Raw genomic sequence first — 21,282 nt, 5'->3', positions numbered from 1 at the left:
GATCACTCGGTACGAAGACCAAGGCCTCACTACGGTGGCAGTCAGCGTTGGCCTTCTGATGACACACGGCGCGTTGGAGGTGGATGTGAGCAGCGTTCCACGTCTCCTCCGCGTGCTGAAACCAGTCATCCACCGCAGGAGCCTCGGTCTGGCTCTGGTGCCACAGTGGCAGAACCGGTTGGTAACCTAACACACATTGGAATGGCGTTAGGTTAGTGGAGGAGTGACGGAGAGAGTTCTGGGCATATTCGGCCCATGGCAAGAACACCAACCACTCCCCCGGCCGGTCCTGGCAGTAGGACCGCAGGAACCTACCCACATCCTGATTTACCTGTTCCACCTGCCCATTAGACTCGGGGTGGAAACCAGAGGTCAGGCTGACCGAGACCCCCAGACGTTCCATGAACGCCTTCCAGACCTTTGATGTGAACTGGGGACCCCGGACAGACACTATGTCCTCTGGTACCCCGTAGTGCCGGAAGATGTGTGTAAACAGGGCCTCCGCAGTCTGCAGGGCCATGGGGAGACCGGGCAGAGGAAGGAGGCAGCAGGCCTTGGAAAAGCGGTCCACAACGACCAGGACGGTGGTGTTACCTTGAGAGAGGGGAAGATCAGTAAGGAAATCAATACTTAGGTGAGACCATGGTCATTGTGGAACTGGTAAAGGCTGTAACTTACCCACTGGAAGGTGCCTAGGTGCCTTACTCTGGGCCCACACCAAGCAGGAGGAGACATACACCCTCACGTCCTTAGCCAAGGTAGGCCACCAGTACTTTCCGGTCAGGCAGCGCACTGTACGTGACCAAAGGAGTGACCAAAGGAGGGTGACGTGTGTGCCCATTAGATCAGATGGTCACGGACAAGAGCAGGCACGTACTGCAGCCCAGCTGGACACTGAGGTGGAGATGGCTTTGTGCGTAACACCTGCTCTATATATTTTTTAGTCATTTAGCAGACGCTCTTATCCAGAGCGACTTACAGTTAGTGCATACATTTTCATACTGGCCCCCTGTGGGAAACGAACCCACAACCCTGGCGTTGCAAGCGCCATGGTCTACCAACTAAGCTACAGGGGACTATATCCGCATCCATCGGCCATACTACCGGCGCCACAATGCAAGAGGCCGGCAGTATGGGGGTGTTGTCTCTGGGCCTCTCCTCTGTGTCATACAGCCGTGACAGTGTGTCTGCCTTCACGTTCTTCGTACCCGGGATATATGATCGAGTGAAATCAAACCGGGTGAAGAATAGGGCCCACCTGGCCTGACGAGGATTCAGCCTCCTCGCTGCCCGGATGTACTCCAGGTTACGGTGGTCCGTCCAGACGAGGAAAGGGGGTTTCGTCCCTTCGAGCCAGTGCCTCCACACGGTCAGGGCTCGAACAACAGCCAACAGCTCCCGATCACCAACGTCGTAGTTCTGCTCCGCTGGGCTGAGCTTCTTGGAGAAGAAGGCACAGGGGTCGGAGCTTGGGTGGCATGCACGAGCGTTGAGATAGGACATCGCCTATCCCTACCTCGGACGCATCCACCTCCACTACGAACGGTAGTGATGAATCGGGGTGGGCCAGTACCGGGGCTGAGGTGAACAGAGCCCTCAGGTTACTGAAGGCCCTGTCAACCTCAGCAGACCAGCAGAGTTGGGATGGCACACCCTTCAACAGAGATGTAATGGGAGCTGCGACCTTGCCAAAGCCCCGGATAAACCTCTGATAGTAGTTGGCAAAGCCAATAAAGCGCTGCACCTCCATAACCGTGGTTGGAGTCGGCCAATTACGCACGGCTGAAATGCGATCTCCCTCCATCTCCACACCTGAGGTGGTAATGCGGTATCCGAGGAAGGAGACGGACTGTTGGAAAAACAGACACTTTTCTGCCTTGGCATAAAAGGTAATTTTCCAACAGTCAGGCCAGCACTTTGCGAACCAGGGACACATGCTCGGCGCGCGTAGTGGAATACACCAGAATGTCATCGATGCAGACCACTACACCGTGACCAAGCATGTCCTGAAACACCTTGTTCACAAAGGACTGGAAGACGGATGGAGCATTCATCAAACCGTAGGGCATCACCAGGTATTCATAATGGCTGTGGCAGACCGCTGTCTTTCTTCTTCACAAATAAGAAACTAGAGGAGGCGGGCGAAGTGAAGGGACGTATAAACCCCTGGCGCAGGGACTCAGTGATGTATGTTTCCATAGCCTCCGTTTCAGCCTGTGACAGGGGATACACATGACTCCTGGGAGGCACAGCGTCTTCCCGTAGGTTTATCGCGCAATTCCCCGCCCGATGAGGTGGTAACTTGGTCTCCTGCGTTTTGGAAAACGCGTGCGCCAAATCGAGGTATTCGGGTGGAATGCGCACAGTGGAGGTACTGTCACGGTGGAGGTACAGCTGGCTCGACAGATCGGGTCCTCTCCTCTCCAGGCGTTGGACGACCTGGAGAACCCGATCCATCGCTTCTCCCAAGCTGGCTAGCATCGTTGAATGCTCCTGGACGCGTGCCACAACTCCAGGCATGCGCTCCTCTCCCGCTGACTCCATAGTTGGTGGGTGATTCTGTGATGGGTGATTTGAAGGAGTCAGGCGCAGGAGGGTAAATCCCAGAATACAGAGTTTATTCCGGAATACAGAGTTACGCTATATAGTGTCAAACAGTCCAGTGCGCAAAACAGGCGCACTGGAACAAAACAGGCACACAGGGAAAATATACCCCGGCAATACAAAATACACGTAGCTCAACCGAGCTACTCTCTCCTCCCATTAAACAATCACCCACAAAGACAAGGGGGCAGAGGGAACACTTATACACGTACTAATGAGGGTATATGAACCAGGTGTGTGTAATAGACAAGACAAAACAAATAGAATGATGAGATGAGATGCGGCAGTGGCTAGAAGGCCGGTGACGACGAACGTCGAAGCCTGCCCGAACAAGGAGAGGAGGCAGCTTCGGAGGAAGTCGTGACAGTTAGATGTGGGGAGGAGAGGAGGTAGGGGGCCCACGTAGGTAACTGGGGGGTCCTGCCTTGATTGGGTAACTGATTAATACAAAATAAAAATACAAACTGCATAATAAATAAATTTGACTGGTCAATTGTGTGAGTCAGGGGCTGGGCCCAAGCCCATATGGGACCCAAGAGGTAACCACAGGAGCCTGCTCTCAATGTTTAAAATACACCAGAGAGCATAATTTAGCCAGAGGATCAATAGTTTCAAAAAAATAACTGTGAATAAAATTGTCACAAGCACATACAGGTAACTGCCCAAATAAAGGAAACACCAACATAGAGTCTTAAAAGGGTGTTTGGGCACCACGAGCTGCCAGAACAGCTTCAATGTAATAAAGGAAACACTTGAGTAAATGAGGGATACAAATACACCATAACATATTATTTGTATCCCTCATTTACTCAAGTGTTTCCTTTATTTTGGAAGTTACCGGTTGCCTACAGTTGGGAAAACCTGTGATTTCTTTATCTGGCCCTGGGCATTTGCTGTTTCCATTAGCCTGGTCATTACTTTTTTAATTTGTCAGGTAATTCATCCCCATGAAATGGTTGGATGGAAACGTGGTTAGTGTCACTGAAATGTCTTCTGATTTTTACGAAAGAGTATAATTGATCCTCCTCTCGAAAGGTTGTTTTCAGGCGCTCTTTTGCCCTCCAATCATTTGTGTTGCAAACATATTGCAACTCCATTCCACAAAGTGGCGGCAAAGAGTAATCTAGTTAGTGGGTCTGTGTAAAAAAAAATGACAGAAGAAAATAAACATTGACGTCACGCTGGCAGGAACGATTTAGTTTCTCCCTGTCGCTGGCCCACACTCCAGTACAGTAGGTGGCGGTAATGTACCATAACGTTGGTGGCCAACCGCCTATAAACCCCACTGAAGAAGAAGAAGAATGGTGTAGGTTAAACAAGTTTTTAAGTTGAGTCTTTGCCTGACAAAGTGAAGTTAGGATATATAAGTTATCCTGTACGAGCTTATGTGCCAAATACATTACGATGTTACAGGTGTCAAACTTATGGGCATGTGGCAGCAGTGTGTAGGAGGGAGGTTCCAAGGTGTGAGAAGTGTGCAGAAGGGCATGAGACAAAGGAATGTGTAGAATTGGGGAAAGTAGTGGTATGTGCTAATTGTAGAGGTGCTCATGGGGCTGGGGATCAGAAATGTCCCATGCGAGAGAGGCAGGTTGAGGTTTCCAGGGTAAGAGTAGAGAAGAAGTTGTCATATGCTGAGGCAGTGAAGAAAGTAGACTTCAAGATGGGTCAAGGGGGAGGAGTGGTGAGAGTAGTAGATATGTACCAGTACAGAGGGATAGGCCAACAAGTGATATATGTTTCAGTAATATTGGATTTTTAGCATTTATAGCAATGGTTATTAATTGTACTGCAGGGATGGAACGTAGGTCGAAGAAAATTGAGGTTGTGGTGGCAGCTGCAGAGAGGTATTTGGGTGTGCGAGACTTGACATCAGAAGAGTTACAGGGAGTGTTAAGTGGTGATGTCCCATCATTTCAGGTTGAGGGCATGAGGTAGAAATGAATATATTTAAATAGTGGAGAAGGGTGGGGTTAATTATTAATAATATTTTTGAATTTGTGAGTGTAGTGTTAGATGGTAGGGTATTTCTTTATTTTATTTTTCAATAAAGAAAAAGGGAGTTGTACTCCAGTCTAGTAGGTGGCGGTAATGCAACAAATTGGATTCCAACCGCCGTTAAACCTCCTCGAAGAAGAAGACATTGACGTCACGCATTGTAGCAACAGGCGCGCGGGAGGGAAGTAACGTGAATATCATAATATAACATCCATTACGGTACTGTAACACGTTTGTCAACTAGTTAGTGTGTTGTTTTTGTGTACATTTGCTGTTGTTAGAGCAGAAAGCATAAACCTTATATATGCTAACTTGTGTAAAGGAACGAGTACTTCTATTTTGGATAACGTCAGTGTGTTAGCAGCCGGCTTGCTAACTATAGTAGCTAGTCACCCTAACAAACAGAATGGTACGTTACTGCGTTCTCTTTTCCCGTTATGTTTGTTAGCTAGCTATGCAACTCAAAACTCATGTTACCTGGCTGAGTAGTTGATTCATATGAGCACGGTAATAATAGTCATTGGTAATGCCTGGTACTCACTGTAAGTCAATTGTTAAATCTTCAGTGCTTTGCGACCCAATTCATCTCACTGTTCTTGCTTTCATAGACCACCACAGATACCATGGCTTCCGATGACATTGCCCTGCTGGCCGAGGCGCTGTCCAAGACTCATGTAGGAGATGGAGAGCTGAGCTACAAGGGCCAGGGACTGAAGCTAGACAACGCAGAATCTGGTGAGTGCACTGACTGCAAACACACACATTCATCCCTTTCAAACTGGTCAACAACAGGAGACTTCAATATGGCATTGTTCTCTATTAATGCCAACACGGTTAACGGCTTTAATGATAGTCTTCTGTCATGTGTTTGTGAATCTGGTTGTCTCTGCAGTGAAGGAGTTGGTGCGGGAAATAGAGGAGTACCAGGGACTCCGGGCCCTGCGGTTGGAGGGAAACACAGTGGGTGTGGAGGCAGCACAGGCTATCGCCAAATCCTTGGAGTGCAAAGACCAACTTCAGGTACTGGGCGGAGAGAGCCTTGAGATCAATTGTCTGTCAGGCTGAGCAAAGCAAACTGACTTGGGCTAACTGTGGAAAAATAGTGAAGCCACACATTCACCCCATGATCCTCCATGATGGTGTCAGCATTTTACTGTTGAGTGTATTGCTTGTACATAGTGTTTCTACCTTGAGGAATCCCAGCATCACCAGTAGAGTGGACAGGAAGCTGTAGGTCTGTAGGGAGACGGTACATAACTGTTTATTTTTCAGAGTTGCCACTGGAGTGATATGTTCACGGGTCGCCTGCGCTCAGAAATCCCAACCGCCCTGGTGAGTCAACACTAACAACCTCCCCTTGTGCTTCAGCTGGGCTTATACATATACTGATATATGTTCCACAAGTCTGTAGCTCTTCATGTCTCTCTTCGTCCTCAGAGGTCCCTGGGCAGTGCATTGATGACAGCAGGGGCCAGACTGAGAGAGCTTGACCTGAGTGATAACGCCTTTGGGCCAGATGGCGTAAAGGGCATTGAGACTCTACTGAAGAGCTCTGCGTGTCACTCTCTACGGGAGCTGAGACTCAACAACTGTGGCATGGGCATCGGCGGGGGCAAGGTGAGAGTTTGAAAACACCAATTGTGTGACTAAGGTATTTTAATGGTCTTATGGGAGGTATACTGCTAGTACTTAGACCATCACTCCTTCGGGAGCATAGGCCATCAACAACTCTTCTCCATCATTCGCTTTTCTGGTCTACTGTTAGGATGTGCCACAAAGTAACAAGTGTTATGTTCTGTCTATTAGATCCTGGCGGCAGCGTTGACTGAGTGTCATGAACAGTCCAGCGCTCTCGGTGCCCCACTGAAACTGAAAGTGTTCATCGCAGGCAGAAACCGCTTGGAGAACGAAGGAGCCACAGCCCTTGCCCTGGCATTTCAGGTACAGACAAACGGACACAAATTGCAACTTTATGATGAGGATCTATCCCCATATCATGACATTATTCTATGCAATACAGACATTTCTCTTATTCACACAACGAGCTTGGTAGATGCAGCTTGGCCTAATATCCAGCCTTTTTTCCTCCCCTCTATTTCTTTTGTGCTCTCTCTCCCTCCCTCTAATTTCTCTCACGCTCTCTTTCTCCATCTCCCTCCCTCTCTCTCTCTTTCTTATCAGCTGATGGGAAGCCTAGAGGAGGTGCACATGCCCCAAAATGGGATCAACCATGCTGGGGTGACAGCTCTGGCCACCGCCATGCAGCACAACCCCCAGCTCCGCGTCCTCAACCTCAACGACAACACCTTCACCAAGAGAGGGGCGCTGGCTATGGCTCAGGTATTACTGCCAAATTGTCTGCCTAGTGCCCTGCTGTAGTCAAACACGTCATGTTTTGGTACTAGGCTGAACAAAATGGTTATTTAGCTGATTGGGTCCTACAATTACTATATTAACAAGGTTTTATTTGACGAGTTCTCTTAATTTATCATGATCTTTTCCCCTCTCTGTCCCCAGGCTCTGAGACACCTGAGGACTGTGCAGGTGATCAACTTTGGGGACTGCCTGGTGCGTTCTGAAGGGGCCATCGCTCTCTCTGCTGTCCTGAGAGAGGGACTGCCCACTCTTAAGGTCAGTAGAGGTGTGTGTGTGGGTGGGTGGATTACCCATTCTTGTCTGATTGTGTTCATTCCTGTGTTCAGGAGCTGAATGTGTCCTTTGGGGAGATCACAGAGGCTGCAGCACTGGTGTTGGCTCAGGCTGTACAAGATAAACCCCATATGGAAAAACTGGATCTCAATGGTATTATCCACCACGCACTACTTTAATCAGTCTGAATGGCCATGAAATAGAGATCCACGTGTTAATGACAAATCAATTTAGTGTGTTTTGTTTCTAATCTATTACCTGTGTTTGTATAGGTAACTGTCTGGGGGAGGAGGGGTGTGAGGCTCTGAAAGAGACCATGGATAACATGGACAGGGCAGACATACTGGCATCTCTCAGGTAGGTGTGTGTGTGGATGTCATCACAGGTGTGATTATACAACATACAGTGGGGAAAAAAAGTATTTAGTCAGCCACCAATTGTGCAAGTTCTCCCACTTAAAAAGATGAGAGGCCTGTAATTTTCATCATAGGTACACGTCAACTATGACAGACAAATTGAGGGGAAAAATCCAGAAAATCACATTGTAGGATTTTTTATGAATTTATTTGCAAATTATGGTGGAAAATAAGTATTTGGTCACCTACAAACAAGCAAGATTTCTGGCTCTCACAGACCTGTAACTTCTTCTTTAAGAGGCTCCTCTGTCCTCCACTTGTTACCTGTATTAATGGCAGTATACAAGTATAAAAGACACCTGTCCACAACCTCAGTCAGTCACACTCCAAACTCCACTATGGCCAAGACCAAAGAGCTGTCAAAGGACACCAGAAACAAAATTGTAGACGTGCACCAGGCTGGGAAGACTGAATCTGCAATAGGTAAGCAGCTTGGTTTGAAGAAATCAACTGTAGGAGCAATTATTAGGAAATGGAAGACATACAAGACCACTGATAATCTCCCTCGATCTGGGGCTCCACGCAAGATCTCACCCCGTGGGGGTCAAAATGATCACAAAATCCCAGAACCACACGGGGGACCTAGTCAATGACCTGCAGAGAGCTGGGACCAAAGTAACAAAGCCTACCATCAGTAACACACTACGCCGCCAGGGACTCAAATCCTGCAGTGCCAGACGTGTCCCCCTGCTTAAGCCAGTACATGTCCAGGCCGGTCTGAAGTTTGCTAGAGTGCATTTGGATGATCCAGAGGAGGATTGGGAGAATGTCATATGGTCAGATGAAACCAAAATATAAGTTTTTGGTAAAAACTCAACTCGTCGTATTTGGAGGACAAAGAATGCTGAGTTGCATCCAAAGAACACCATACCTACTGTGAAGCATGGGGGTGGAAACATCATGCTTTGGGGCTGTTTTTCTGCAAAGGGACCAGGACGACTGATCCGTGTAAAGGAAAGAATGAATGGGGCCATGTATCGTGAGATTTTGAGTGAAAACCTCCTTCCATCAGCAAGGGCATTGAAGATGAAATGTGGCTGGGTCTTTCAGCATGACAATGATCCCAAACACACCGCCCGGGCCAACGAAGGAGTGGCTTCGTAAGAAGCATTTCAAGGTCCTGGAGTGGCCTAGCCAGTCTCCAGATCTCAACCCCATAGAAAATCTTTGGAGGGAGTTGAAAGTCTGTGTTGCCCAGCGACAGCCCCAAAACATCACTGCTCTAGAGGAGATCTGCATGGAGGAATGGGCCAAAATACCAGCAACAGTGTGTGAAAACCTTGTGAAGACTTACAGAAAACGTTTGACCTGTGTCATTGCCAACAAAGGGTATATAACAAAGTATTGAGAAACTTTTGTTATTGACCAAATACTTATTTTCCACCATAATTTGCAAATTAATTAATTACAAATCCTACAATGTGATTTTCTGGATATTTTTTTCTCATTTTGTCTGTCATAGTTGACGTGTACCTATGATGAAAATTACAGGCCTCTCTCATCTTTTTAAGTGGGAGAACTTTCACAATTGGTGGCTGACTAAATACTTTTTTCCCCCACTGTATAGCTATTGTCCTAGATGCTGGATTGGCCTTGTTCTACTCTCTCTATAGTGATGATGAGGGAGAGCCTGATGAGGAAGAGGAGAATGGCAGAGAGATGAAGGAGAATGGAATGAAGGATGAAAGAGACAACTCAGTGAAGCCTGAGCCAACCTGTCATCCAGAGGTCCTCTCTTTCCTCAGCTCACCCACCGCTGAGACACTGCTCAAACTGGGGGACAACAGGACTGGGCTCATCCAGCAACATGTAAATTATTACTGTGGTCATGGGCCATTCACGCTTTAACTGTTGAAGTGTATCTGAAGAGGGCCTTGTGAATGGTTAGAAGGCAGTAACTGTTGTGTCATTGGGTTTTAACATCTATTGTGGAAACTCTTCCCTGGCCAGGTGGATGTTTCTGACTCTGATAAGGCTGCCGACGCCTTCCTGAAAATCTCCTCTCTGTACTGTGATGACCATGAGATCAAGAAGGCTGTCCTGGAGACTATTAGTGAGCCTAAACACTCAAACACCCTCTTCTCTAACTTCTGTCCGGCATCCTGCCTTGTCTCTGTGTTGGAGTGGGACATTAACGTGAGGAAGTTGCTCTGCTTGTCCTACAGACGCCCTGTTGAAGAAGGCCTTCTCTGGTTCCTCCCTGCAGACCTACAGCTTCCTGTCCACTCTACTGGTGATGCTGGGACTCCTCAAGGTAGAAACACTATGTATAACATGCTGATACAGTTCACAATTCACTCAATTTATTCTCTACTAAATTAGTCTCAGCCATGGTGGGTTTGGGGACAATCCATTCAAATCAAATACAAGCAGGAAATTAACAACATTTCCTGTTTTCTATGAAAATTATTTCAATTGACAGGCTACAAAAATGGAGCTCAACTCTGATTAGCAGTAATGCCAGCCCTAATTTATATCGCTCCCATGTTAATCTGTGCTGTCCAGGGTGAGGGCAAGGTGAAGAAGGTGCAGGTGTTACCTGGTCACCTGTTGGTTTTGGAGCACGCTGTCCAACAGGACTACTTCCCCCAGGACCACGCCTCCCTGCTGGACACCTTTGTTGCCAGGTAAGGCTGTGTATGAGGTGTGTGTGTACCCGTTTGTCTCTCTGGGTAGATTGTGGACATTGCATAGTAGGCAGCTCTATGATCCTTGAGGTATCAGGGGTGTCCATGTAGAAAAATAAAAAATACATCACAATGGCGTAAATGACATTTCAATAGGGTCACTATAACATCACAATGGCGTCTAGATGGATAGAATTTGAATTATATTTCTATGGTGGTGTAACTGGAGAATTATGACATCAATGGCTTCTAGATGCACAGAATTAGAATGATATTTCTATGATGGAGGAACACAGTATAATTATATTTCTGTCTGTCTAGACGCCATTGTGTGGTCCTCTGTAGCTCAGCTGGTAGAGCACGGCGCTTGTAACGCCAAGGTAGTGGGTTCGATCCCCGGGACCACCCATACACAAAAAAAAAAAAATTATGCACGCATGACTGTAAGTCGCTTTGGATAAAAGCGTCTGCTAAATGGCTTATTATTATTATTATTATATTATTATTGTGATGTTTTTTTTATTTTTTATAATATGTTTATTATTTTCCAATAAAAATAAAGTAAAAGAGACAGCAATACAAACAATGACATTCATTGTACTGTTGGATGGGATGGCCAGTTTAGAGGACAAAACAAAAGTTAACTCACACATACACAAAATAAAACAAAATCCTATTAGGTGGTACGTGTATAAGAAGACAGCATATAGTCATTACAAGCAGTGTAGTTCAGCCAAAAATAAATATTGAGTGGAGTACAGCACAGAGTAGCAGCAGATCGTCAGCCCAGTTATGAAGCGGGACTAGACCATTTATCCAGTATCGGCTGCCATATTTTGTAAAACAATGGACTTCTATTGGAGGTGTTGTATCAAATCTTTTCTATATGGATTACATTCCCTAAATCCCGTAACCACATTTCAAAGGTAGGTACAGTCTCCAATTTCCAAAATTGCAATATGAGCCTTTTGGCTAATAGAGTACAAAGAGAGACAGCTTTCCCCTCCTGGTTATTCCCATCAACTGTACCAAACAGAGCGATCAATGGGTCTGGGGCTAGAACTCTATCAAAGGCCTTAGATAAGTAATCAAAATGAGAGCCCAGTAAGCCTGTAATTTAGGGCATGTCCAGAATAAGTGGGACAACGTCCCCTCCTCCTGCTTGCACCTCTCACACAGTGGTGAGGTGTCCGGGAATATTTTATGCAGTTTTACTTTTGAGTAGTGTAACCTGTGTATCACCTTAAACTGTACAAGGTTGTGTCTGGCATTCACTGAACTGTGGTTTATATTCCTGAGAGCTTCTATCCAGTCCTCATTTGAGATTTCTGAACCAAGTTCTTGTTCCCAAGCCCTTTTAATGGTGTCTGTGGATACCTCTATGTGGGCCTGTAGCACATCATACAGTCTGGAGACCGACCCTTTTGAATGGGGTTTGACAAGGATCAAGCTATCTAATGTAGGACTATTTGGCTTCATGCCATACTGTGGGATGTGTGTCCTTAAGAAATTCCTGATTTGGAGGTATCTGAAAAAAATGTGTTGTTGGCATGTTGAACTTTGCCTGTAGTTGTTGAAATGAAGCTAACTGACCATCTATGTATAGATTACCAATTGTTGTGAGCCCCTTCTCCCTCCACTGTGAAAACACCACATCATCCATTGCAGGGTGGAAAGCATGATTCCGGCTAATCGGGCTGTCTATGTACACAGTGGGTATGTTAAGAAAATCCCTAATCTGTTTCCAGATCCTAAGAGTATGACAAATGACTGGATTGGAGTCATAAGTGGCTTTTTTCACATATGATGGGCTATTAACAAGTGCAGGGAGTGAGGAACGTTGACAGGAGGCCTGCTCAATCAAAAGCCATGAAGGCATATCCTTCCGTCTCATCTCAGGTAAACTTTCCCTCCAGAAAGACACAATGTTCAGATTAGCAGCCCAATAATACAGTTTGAAGTGAGGAAGGCCAAAGCCCCCCTCTATCTTGTACTTGCATAAATGCTTCTTTGCAATTCTGGCTGCCTTGTTATCCCATAAAAATGGAGTTACTATTGAATCCAGTTTCTTAAAATAGCTTTGTGGTATGAAATTGGGTAGACATTGGAAGAGGTAAAGAAACCTGGGTAGGACAACCATTTTAATAGCGTTTATACGACCAACCAAGGAAATAGGCAGAGTTTTCCAGAAATCTATATTTTGTTTAAGCTGATATATTTTCATGTCCCAATTCACTTTCAATAGCTGGTCAAGGTCTCTTGTCACTACAATGCCAAGGCTTGTGAACTTGTCCCTCACTGTTCTAAACGGGGTAGATTGCAGAAATTGCATATCCACAGGCCGTGATATTGGCATCATCTCACTTTTTTGCCAGTTTATCTTGTAGCCAGAGAAGGAGCCGAATGTGTTTATCAAGTTAAGTAATGGTGGAATAGACGTTTTAGGCTTGGACAAAAACAAAAGAACATCGTCTGCATATAGGGAAATTTTGTGCTGTGTGTCTTTTATTTTAACAGAAGCTATATCGGCACATGCCCGAATGCGCGTAGCAAGGGGTTCCATGGCTATAGCGAAGAGAGCAGGCGAAATAGGGCACCCCTGTCGGCACCCCTTGAACAGGCGGAATGACTGCGACATTTCCTGATTGGTCACCACGGACGCCATTGGGTGTGCATAAATAATTCTTATCCAATTAATAAATTCCTTTCTAAATCCGAAATGCTCCAGAACCGACATCATATACTTCCACTCAATCTGATCAAACGCCTTCTCTGCATCAAGAGCTATTACCACTGCCTCAACTTTATGATCATGATACATTACGTTGAAAAGGCGTCTCAAATTGTAGTATATATGTCGGCCCGGGATAAAACCTGTCTGGTCAGGGTGTATGATGTCGGAAATATATTTTTTCAATCGGTTTGCCAATATCTTTGTCAACACCTTGTTTTCTATGGGGAGTAACGACACGGGGCGATACGACGACATCTCCATGGAATCTCTATCTTTTTTCAAGATCAGGGCTATTGTAGCCTCATACAGTGTTTGCGGGAGTTTGGTATTTTCTTTGGATTGTTGAAACATTCGCAGCATAAGTGGAGATAGACTAGCGCAGTACTTCTTATAGAATTCTATTACATATCCATCGGGCCCAGGGGCCTTGCTGTTTGGAAATTGTGCTATCGCTGTGTTAATTTCATCTAAGGTTATCCCTGCATCGAGTGCGGCAGCTGCCCCCTGTCTAGTTTAGGAAGTTCACAATCAGCGAAAGCGTTCCATAGTTTGTGGATCAGTAGCATCGCATTTTGATTGGTATAGCTCTGAGTAAAACTGTGCAAAGCATTTATTAATGTCCTGCGGATCTGTTACTATTTTACCCTTCTTGTCTTTTATTTTGTGAATAGCTCTAGATGCTTGTACATGCCTTAGCTGTCTTGCTAATAATTTATGTGGTTTGTCCCCCAGTTCAAAATAACTTTGTTGCGTTCTAGCAAGTAAAGAGCCCACCCGTTCGAAAGGATGGTATTGTATTCATACTTTAACTTTGTGATCTTCTCAAGGACTGTATACGAGGAATTTGTCCTAAAAACGTTCTCCTGTTCCCCTAACTCTCTTTCAATTTCTCTCAGCCTAGTATTGGCACGTTTCTTCCTCTCTGATGTATAAGAAATAATGTAACCTCTAATCACAGCCTTTAGAGATTCCCAAAGGGTGGAGTCGTCAACATCCCCCGTGTCGTTAGTACTGAGGAAAAAGGCAATCTGCTCCTCCAAATACTGACAAAAAGCCTCATCTTTCAACAGGTATGCGTCTAAGCGCCACGGTCGCCGACCTGTCGACATATTGTCGAGTTTCAGCACCATGGACAGAGGAGAGTGGTCCGTAATTAGAATGGGGTGATAGGTAACCGACTCAGCTGCTGAGATTAGTTTGGAGTCCAACAAAAAATAGTCAATTCTGGAATATGATTTATGAACTGATGAGAAGAAAGAATAATCCCTGTCTGTTGGGTGCGTCAGTCTCCAAATATCGACAATGTTAAGGTTTGTCATCAATGTATTTAGACAGACACTGGCATTTGATTGTTGAAGTGACCTTGATAGCTGTTTATCTAAAAGAGGGTCTAACGTACAGTTAAAGTCACCTCCAACAATAACACTTGTATCCGAGATATTTGGTATGGCCTTAAATACCCTTTGAAAAAATAATGGATCATCGAAGTTGGGTCCATATAAATTGACCAAGGTTATTGGTTTTGAATTCAGTGTACCAGCCACAATAATATACCGACCATTAGGATCTGAAATCGAGGTTGAGTAAACAAAAGGAATGTTTTTCCTTATCAGGATTGCTACCCCTCTCGCTTTTGCATCAAAGTTAGACTGGTATATCTGACCGATCCAGCCGACTCGTAGCTTGGCCTGCGCGGGGCGTTTAATATGAGTTTCTTGAAGAAGCACTATGTCAGCACCCAGTGATTTAAGATGAGAAAAAACCTTAGCTCGTTTCACGACATGCCCTAATCCATTACAGTTCCAGCTGACTATCTTTATTCCACCTGGTCTACTCTGTGCTCGGTCACTATGTGGCATTTCTTATTTTAAAGCAAATTGCTGCTGTCATACAAAACCCAGAAGAAAAACGTCCCCGCCGTGCGGAGCTTGTCATGCCACCTGTACTAATAAACGTGAACATAAAACACAGACCCCAACCCCCCTCCCGTCCCTTTACTGAGTGACTTCCCCAAACGAAGCACTCCTTGGCTAACACACAAACGTTAGGGTGTCTAGACATAAAGCTTGAACTAACTCGTCGTCTATAGATGCTCCGCATATAAACTAATATTAAATAACACTTAACTTAACTCTCATGTTAGGGGGGTGAGTGGCGCTAAAACATGACATGCCAAACAATGCTATATTAGCCACAACATCTCACCTATCCTATAAGTCCCAATTTCTGATCTTCTGATCGAAAAGACATAGGCCGGAAATTCAATTCACACACATTCCTGGCCTGTATTTGGCCATTTAGCCTGCTGGCACAGCCGTTCTGTATCCTCAGCCGGGGAGCTTGCTTGTCAAGAACAGATCTGCCTCTTTTGCGTTGTCAAACGTACGTGTTGATCCTCGACTGTCACCTTAAACCGGGCTGGGAAGAGGAATCCATATCGGATGTTGGCCGCCCTGCATTTGTTGCGTACCTCATCATACTCTTTCCGTTGGTTCCTCACCTCCAAGGTAAGATCTGGGTAGAAAGACACCCTGGCTCCGTTGTAGTTAAGGGGGAACTTTTGACTAGCCAGCTTGAGGATGAGATCCCTGGTGTGGGGATAGTGCAGCCTTACAATGAATGGCCTTGGTGGCCCGCCCTTGGCCGGCTTCGTTGCCTGTGCTCTGTGTGCGCGGTCGATCAGGATGGCCGTTTTGAAGTGTTCACTCCCCAGCAATGCCGGTATCAGCTCCGAGACAAATTCAGTGGGTTTCCCTTTCTCCGTGTCCTCCTGGATCCCACATATTCGGATGTTCTGGCGTCTTGAATGCGACTCGAGCATTTCCAGTCGGGCCTTCAGGGTTTTGTTGTCATTTTTGAACGTTGCGCACTGTTTCTCTATGTCCTGTAGCCTGGCCTCGTGATCGATTGTCGTCTGCTCAACCTCGTGCACCCTTCCCTTAGTTGCCTTCACAGTTTCGGCCAAAGTCCCAATACTCTTTGAGATATCAGCCAACCTTGTGTCCATCTTCTTGCTTAGTGCGTTTATGGCAGCCAGTATGTCACTTTGAGTAGGATCTGTGGGGAACTCTTGGAAGCTAGCCTCTTCAGCTAGCTCCTCGTGGGTCGGCGACGTTGAAATTGGTTCGTTGTCTATCTCATTCCAATTATCTTGTTTAGCGCCCCCTTTTTTATTGCCTTTTCCCTTTGTCATATTTGTTTGAAGTTATAGGTTGTGAGAGGTTAAGATAAATATTAATTTGTTTCAAAATTGAGCGGAGCTCTAGCAATGCACGTCTACTCCATAGCACGCTCTCTAGCGCCCCCCTATTATTGTGATGTTAAAGTGACACGATAGACCCAGTCGGTATTAGAATGTCGTGGCCCGCCCGCCTGTGGGGGAAAACAACCTGTGGTTACGTAAGTTACACCATTTGGCTCACAGCAAAAACTTTACCTTTTTTCAAATGTAATTTTATTGTCTGCTTCTTTTAGTCAGTTACAAAACTATTTTAAGAAAAGCACATGTCTAAAGATTACTTTTCAACATTGCCTGCTCACACGCGTTCTCACTACTTAGAAAAACGTAATATTGTAGGGCTTCCCTCATGCCCCTTTTCATGAGGGTGCTAGCAGCCACATGAGTGAGTGCTAGCTAGCTACCAACCAGAACATTAAGCTAGTCAAGACCAACAACACAAAAAAATTGACTATTCAGCTACAAGTAGTGAGTGGAGTTAAACTGACTGTACTAAACAAGTTAAATGTCTTACCTGTGATTTTAAATGTTTTCCACACATATAGCTACGTGTAGTCTACTTGAACATTAGGTCCCCACATTTCCCACACCGTATATCCTGAAGCCACAGGGCTCTTCTCGCAGGCTCTATTTCCCTACGTTGGAGCATTGCGAACCGTAGGTTGGGATTTTTTACCTGGTACATTGAACAACACAGCTGCTTTTCGGCATGTTTTGTTATTTCTGTATAACAAAAAAAATCTATGACCACGTAGATCAAGGTCATTAGAGAAGAATGTTTGTTTTCCCCAATTTGTGTCGTGGTCCAGGGGAATTCCTTATTATTACATGAATACCGACTGGGACTATTGGAAAGTAATTTATTGCATTGTGATGTATCAGACCTGGGTTCAAATGCATGCATATAAATTATTATACTAAATTCTTGCAACCAATAGAATGTTATACAGTGCATTCAGAAGGTATTCTGACCCCTTGACTTTTTCCACATTTTGTTATGTAACAGCCTTATTCCAAAATGGATTAAATTGTTGTTGTTTTTTCCCTCAATCTACACACAATACCCCATAATGAAAAAGCAAAAACAGGTTTTTAGATTTTTTTGCAAATTTATTTAAAATAAAAAATTTAAATATCACATTTACATACAGTAAGTATTCAGACCCTTTACTCAGTACTTTGTTGAAGCACCTTTGGCAGCGATTACACACTAGTCTTCTTGGGTATGACGCTACAAGCTTGGCACACCTTTATTTGGGGAGTTTCTCCCATTCTTCTCTGCAGATCCTCTCAAGCTCTGTCAGGTTGGATGGGGAGTGTCGCTGCACAGCTATTTTCAGGTCTCTCCAGAGATGTTCGATCGGGTTCAAGTCCGGGCTCTGGCTGGGCCACTCAAGGACATTGAGACTTGTCCCGAAGCCACTCCTGCGTTGTCTTGGCTGTGTGCTTAGGGTCGTTGTCCTGTTGGAAGGTGAACCTTCACCCCAGTCTGAGGTCCTGAGCGCTCTGGAGCAGGTCTTCATCAAGGATCTCTCTGTACTTTGCTCCGTTCATCTCCCTGACCAAAGCCCTTCTCCCCCAATTGCTCCGTTTTGGCCGGGCGGCCAGCTCTAGGAAGAGTGTAGGTGGTTCCAAACTTCTTCCATTTAAGAATGATGGAGGCCACTGTGTTCTTGTGGACCTTCAATGCTGCAGAAATGTTTTTGTACCCTTCTCCAGATCTGTGCCTCGACACAATCCTGTCTCGGAGCTCAACAGACAATTCCTTCGACCTCATGGTTTGGTTTTTGCTCTGACATGCACTGTCAACTGTGGGACCTTATAGACAGGTGTGTGCCTTTCAAAATCATGTCCAACCAATTGAATTTACCACAGGTGGACTCCAATCAAGTTGTGGAAACATCTCAAGGATGATCAATGGAAACAGGATGCACCTTAGCTCAATTTTGAGTCTCATAGCAAAGGGTCTGAATACTTTTGTAAATAAGGTATTTCTTTTATTTGAAATACATTTGCAAAAATGTCTAAACCTGTTTTTACTTTGTCATTATGGGGTTTTGTGTGTAGATTGATGAGGGAAATATTTTATTTAATCCATTTAAGAATAAGGCTAACGTAACAAAATGTGGAAAAGGTAAAGGGGTCTGAATACTTTCCAAATGCACTGTACATGCGTATTTGTATTTTAAATACTTATTTTCTGTGTATTTGAGTATTTGGCTGAATCAACTACAGTGGGGGGAAAAAAGTATTTAGTCAGCCACCAATTGTGCAAGTTCTCCCACTTAAAAAGATGAGAGAGGCCTGTAATTTTCATCATAGGTACACGTCAACTATGACAGACAAAATGAGAATTTTTTTTTCTCCAGAAAATCACATTGTAGGATTTGTAATGAATTTATTTGCAAATTATGGTGGAAAATAAGTATTTGGTCAATAACAAAAGTTTCTCAATACTTTTATATACCCTTTGTTGGCAATGACACAGGTCAAACGTTTTCTGTAAGTCTTCACAAGGTTTTCACACACTGTTGCTGGTATTTTGGCCCATTCCTCCATGCAGATCTCCTCTAGAGCAGTGATGTTTTGGGGCTGTCGCTGGGCAACACGGACTTTCAACTCCCTCCAAAGATTTTCTATGGGGTTGAGATCTGGAGACTGGCTAGGCCACTCCAGGACCTTGAAATGCTTCTTACGAAGCCACTCCTTCGTTACCCGGGCGGTGTGTTTGGGATCATTGTCATGCTGAAAGACCCAGCCACGTTTCATCTTCAATGCCCTTGCTGATGGAAGGAGGTTTTCACTCAAAATCTCACGATACATGGCCCCATTCATTCTTTCCTTTACACGGATCAGTCGCCCTGGTCCCTTTGCAGAAAAACAGCCCCAAAGCATGATGTTTCCACCCCCATGCTTCACAGTAGGTATGGTGTTCTTTGGATGCAACTCATCATTCTTTGTCCTCCAAACACGACGAGTTGAGTTTTTACCAAAAAGTTCTATTTTGGTTTCATCTGACCATATGACATTCTCCCAATCCTCTTCTGGATCATCCAAATGCACTCTAGCAAACTTCAGACGGGCCTGGACATGTACTGGCTTAAGCAGGGGGACACGTCTGGCACTGCAGGATTTGAGTCCCTGGCGGCGTAGTGTGTTACTGATGGTAGGCTTTGTTACTTTGGTCCCAGCTCTCTGCAGGTTCTGGGATTTTTGCTCACCGTTCTTGTGATCATTTTGACCCCACGGGTGAGATCTTGCGTGGAGCCCCAGATCGAGGGAGATTATCAGTGGTCTTGTATGTCTTCCATTTCCTAATAATTGCTCCCACAGTTGATTTCTTCAAACCAAGCTGCTTACCTATTGCAGATTCAGTCTTCCCAGCCTGGTGCAGGTCTACAATTTTGTTTCTGGTGTCCTTTGACAGCTCTTTGGTCTTGGCCATAGTGGAGTTTGGAGTGTGACTGTTTGAGGTTGTGGACAGGTGTCTTTTATACTGATAACAAGTTCAAACAGGTGCCATTAATACAGGTAACGAGTGGAGGACAGAGGAGCCTCTTAAAGAAGAAGTTACAGGTCTGTGAGAGCCAGAAATCTTGCTTGTTTGTAGGTGACCAAATACTTATTTTCCACCATAATTTGCAAATAAATTCATTAAAAATCCTACAATGTGATTTTCTGGAAAAAAAAATCTCAATTTGTCTGTCATAGTTGACGTGTACCTATGATGAAAATTACAGGCCTCTCTCATCTTTTTAAGTGGGAGAACTTGCACAATTGGTGGCTGACTAAATACTTTTTTTCCCCACTGTACTTCTATTTGAAAGTATTTTCCTATAAATACTATGTTCAAATACATTTTAATTTTATCTCATTTTAATTTTATCTTGTGATGAGCTTAGATTTTCCCACTGTCGTGGAGGTAAAAATTATTATGCAACCTACAGGCACGGTAAAGCCCTGAAGTCCTGCAGCAGTGCCCGAGATAGTCTCAAGTCCACACTGAAGAGAAGGATCTCCCCGGAATGCTGAGCCCTTCTGCCAAATGAACCAGTCAAAGACATATAACCTACGCACACACTGCCACTCAGGACACACACCACAGAATTGCCCACTGCACTGATAAAGGGACATTCCTTGCATGAGGACCTCACAGATTCTTTACACTGGACAGAAGTGGACAAAAACCAATCTACCTACACTCAATACATACCTGTGTGTGTTTTAGATTCATGAAGCTCCTCCAATGAAAACATATTGAAGACTACATATTCAGACAGGATTTCCTCAATTTTATTTTTGTATTCGTTCTTGCTACTACTATTTTTATACAAAAAGGGACATTTTCATTAAGCCTTTAAAGACATATAAAGGGGAGAAAGTTATTTGAAAAATTTAATAAATACTGAAGTGAAGTTGATAGCCACACAAACAAGGATGGTGGTCAGATTCAGTAAGAATGTAGTAATAAGTTCTAGATGAACCTAGCTGGCCACATCTGTACTGCTGAGTCTTAATATTATCCGACCATATTATTCTCCTGAGTTCAACCAGGTCAATCCATTACTCTGCATCAGATGGTGAGTAGTGGACTACAGTATGCCTGTGCATCGCACCGTATGGACAGGAATAGACATCTATGTATGTATGGCTCTTGTACTGTATGCTATTATAGTCTCCCTAAGGAGACTAATGTGCTGAAAGGGATGTTATGGGGAAAATGAAATGGAATTTACCTTTGATTCTCATGTCTCCTATGATTTTAATGTAATGAATATTGATCTGTATAAGATTGGAATACATGTACAGTATCATCAGGACTATATTGATGTTTTTCATGTTTCTTTGATTGTATTGAGATGAAGTGATTGATGTGATAAAATATTACTTTTCCAAGAGTACTCAGTGTTTTTATTCATTTCAATAAAACTTGAACGGCAATTATTTATTATTAATCCTCAAGCTTGAGACAATTCCTCTTCTTGTTTATGTTCACTGCCAGGGATTTACCTCAAT

The 21,282-nt window shown here is 44.6% G+C and overlaps 1 protein-coding gene across 2 annotated transcripts; it reads left to right on the top strand.

Annotated features, from left to right (window-relative positions):
• Positions 1–4,743: 4,743 nt before the first annotated feature.
• LOC121576689 (ran GTPase-activating protein 1) lies at positions 4,744–21,164 on the top strand. 2 transcript variants are annotated; one of them, XM_041890058.1, is made up of 15 exons: positions 4,744–4,821; positions 5,211–5,337; positions 5,495–5,622; positions 5,875–5,934; positions 6,040–6,219; positions 6,409–6,543; positions 6,784–6,942; positions 7,120–7,233; positions 7,305–7,404; positions 7,524–7,608; positions 9,281–9,476; positions 9,618–9,720; positions 9,833–9,921; positions 10,173–10,294; positions 20,214–21,164. In XM_041890058.1, exons 2-15 carry the CDS (start codon positions 5,226–5,228, stop codon positions 20,296–20,298), a joined length of 1,668 nt encoding a protein of 555 aa, XP_041745992.1. In that variant the 5' UTR covers positions 4,744–4,821; positions 5,211–5,225; the 3' UTR covers positions 20,299–21,164. The 2 variants fall into 2 exon arrangements, with proteins under 2 accessions (XP_041745992.1, XP_041745982.1); XM_041890048.1 differs by lacking the exon at positions 4,744–4,821 and adding an exon at positions 4,828–5,011.
• Positions 21,165–21,282: the final 118 nt, after the last annotated feature.

The sequence above is a fragment of the Coregonus clupeaformis genome, chromosome 1 (genome assembly GCF_020615455.1).
Source record: "Coregonus clupeaformis isolate EN_2021a chromosome 1, ASM2061545v1, whole genome shotgun sequence".
NCBI lineage: Eukaryota > Metazoa > Chordata > Actinopteri > Salmoniformes > Salmonidae > Coregonus > Coregonus clupeaformis.
Note: the sequence above shows the minus strand (reverse complement) of the source record. Positions and strands in the feature narration are given on the sequence as shown.

Coding starts and splice junctions, on each gene's coding strand:
- LOC121576689 (XM_041890048.1), top strand. Junction 5,935..6,039: donor CAGAAATCCCAACCGCCCTG/GTGAGTCAACAC, acceptor CTTCGTCCTCAG/AGGTCCCTGGGCAGTGCATT. Junction 9,721..9,832: donor GGCTGTCCTGGAGACTATTA/GTGAGCCTAAAC, acceptor CTTGTCCTACAG/ACGCCCTGTTGAAGAAGGCC.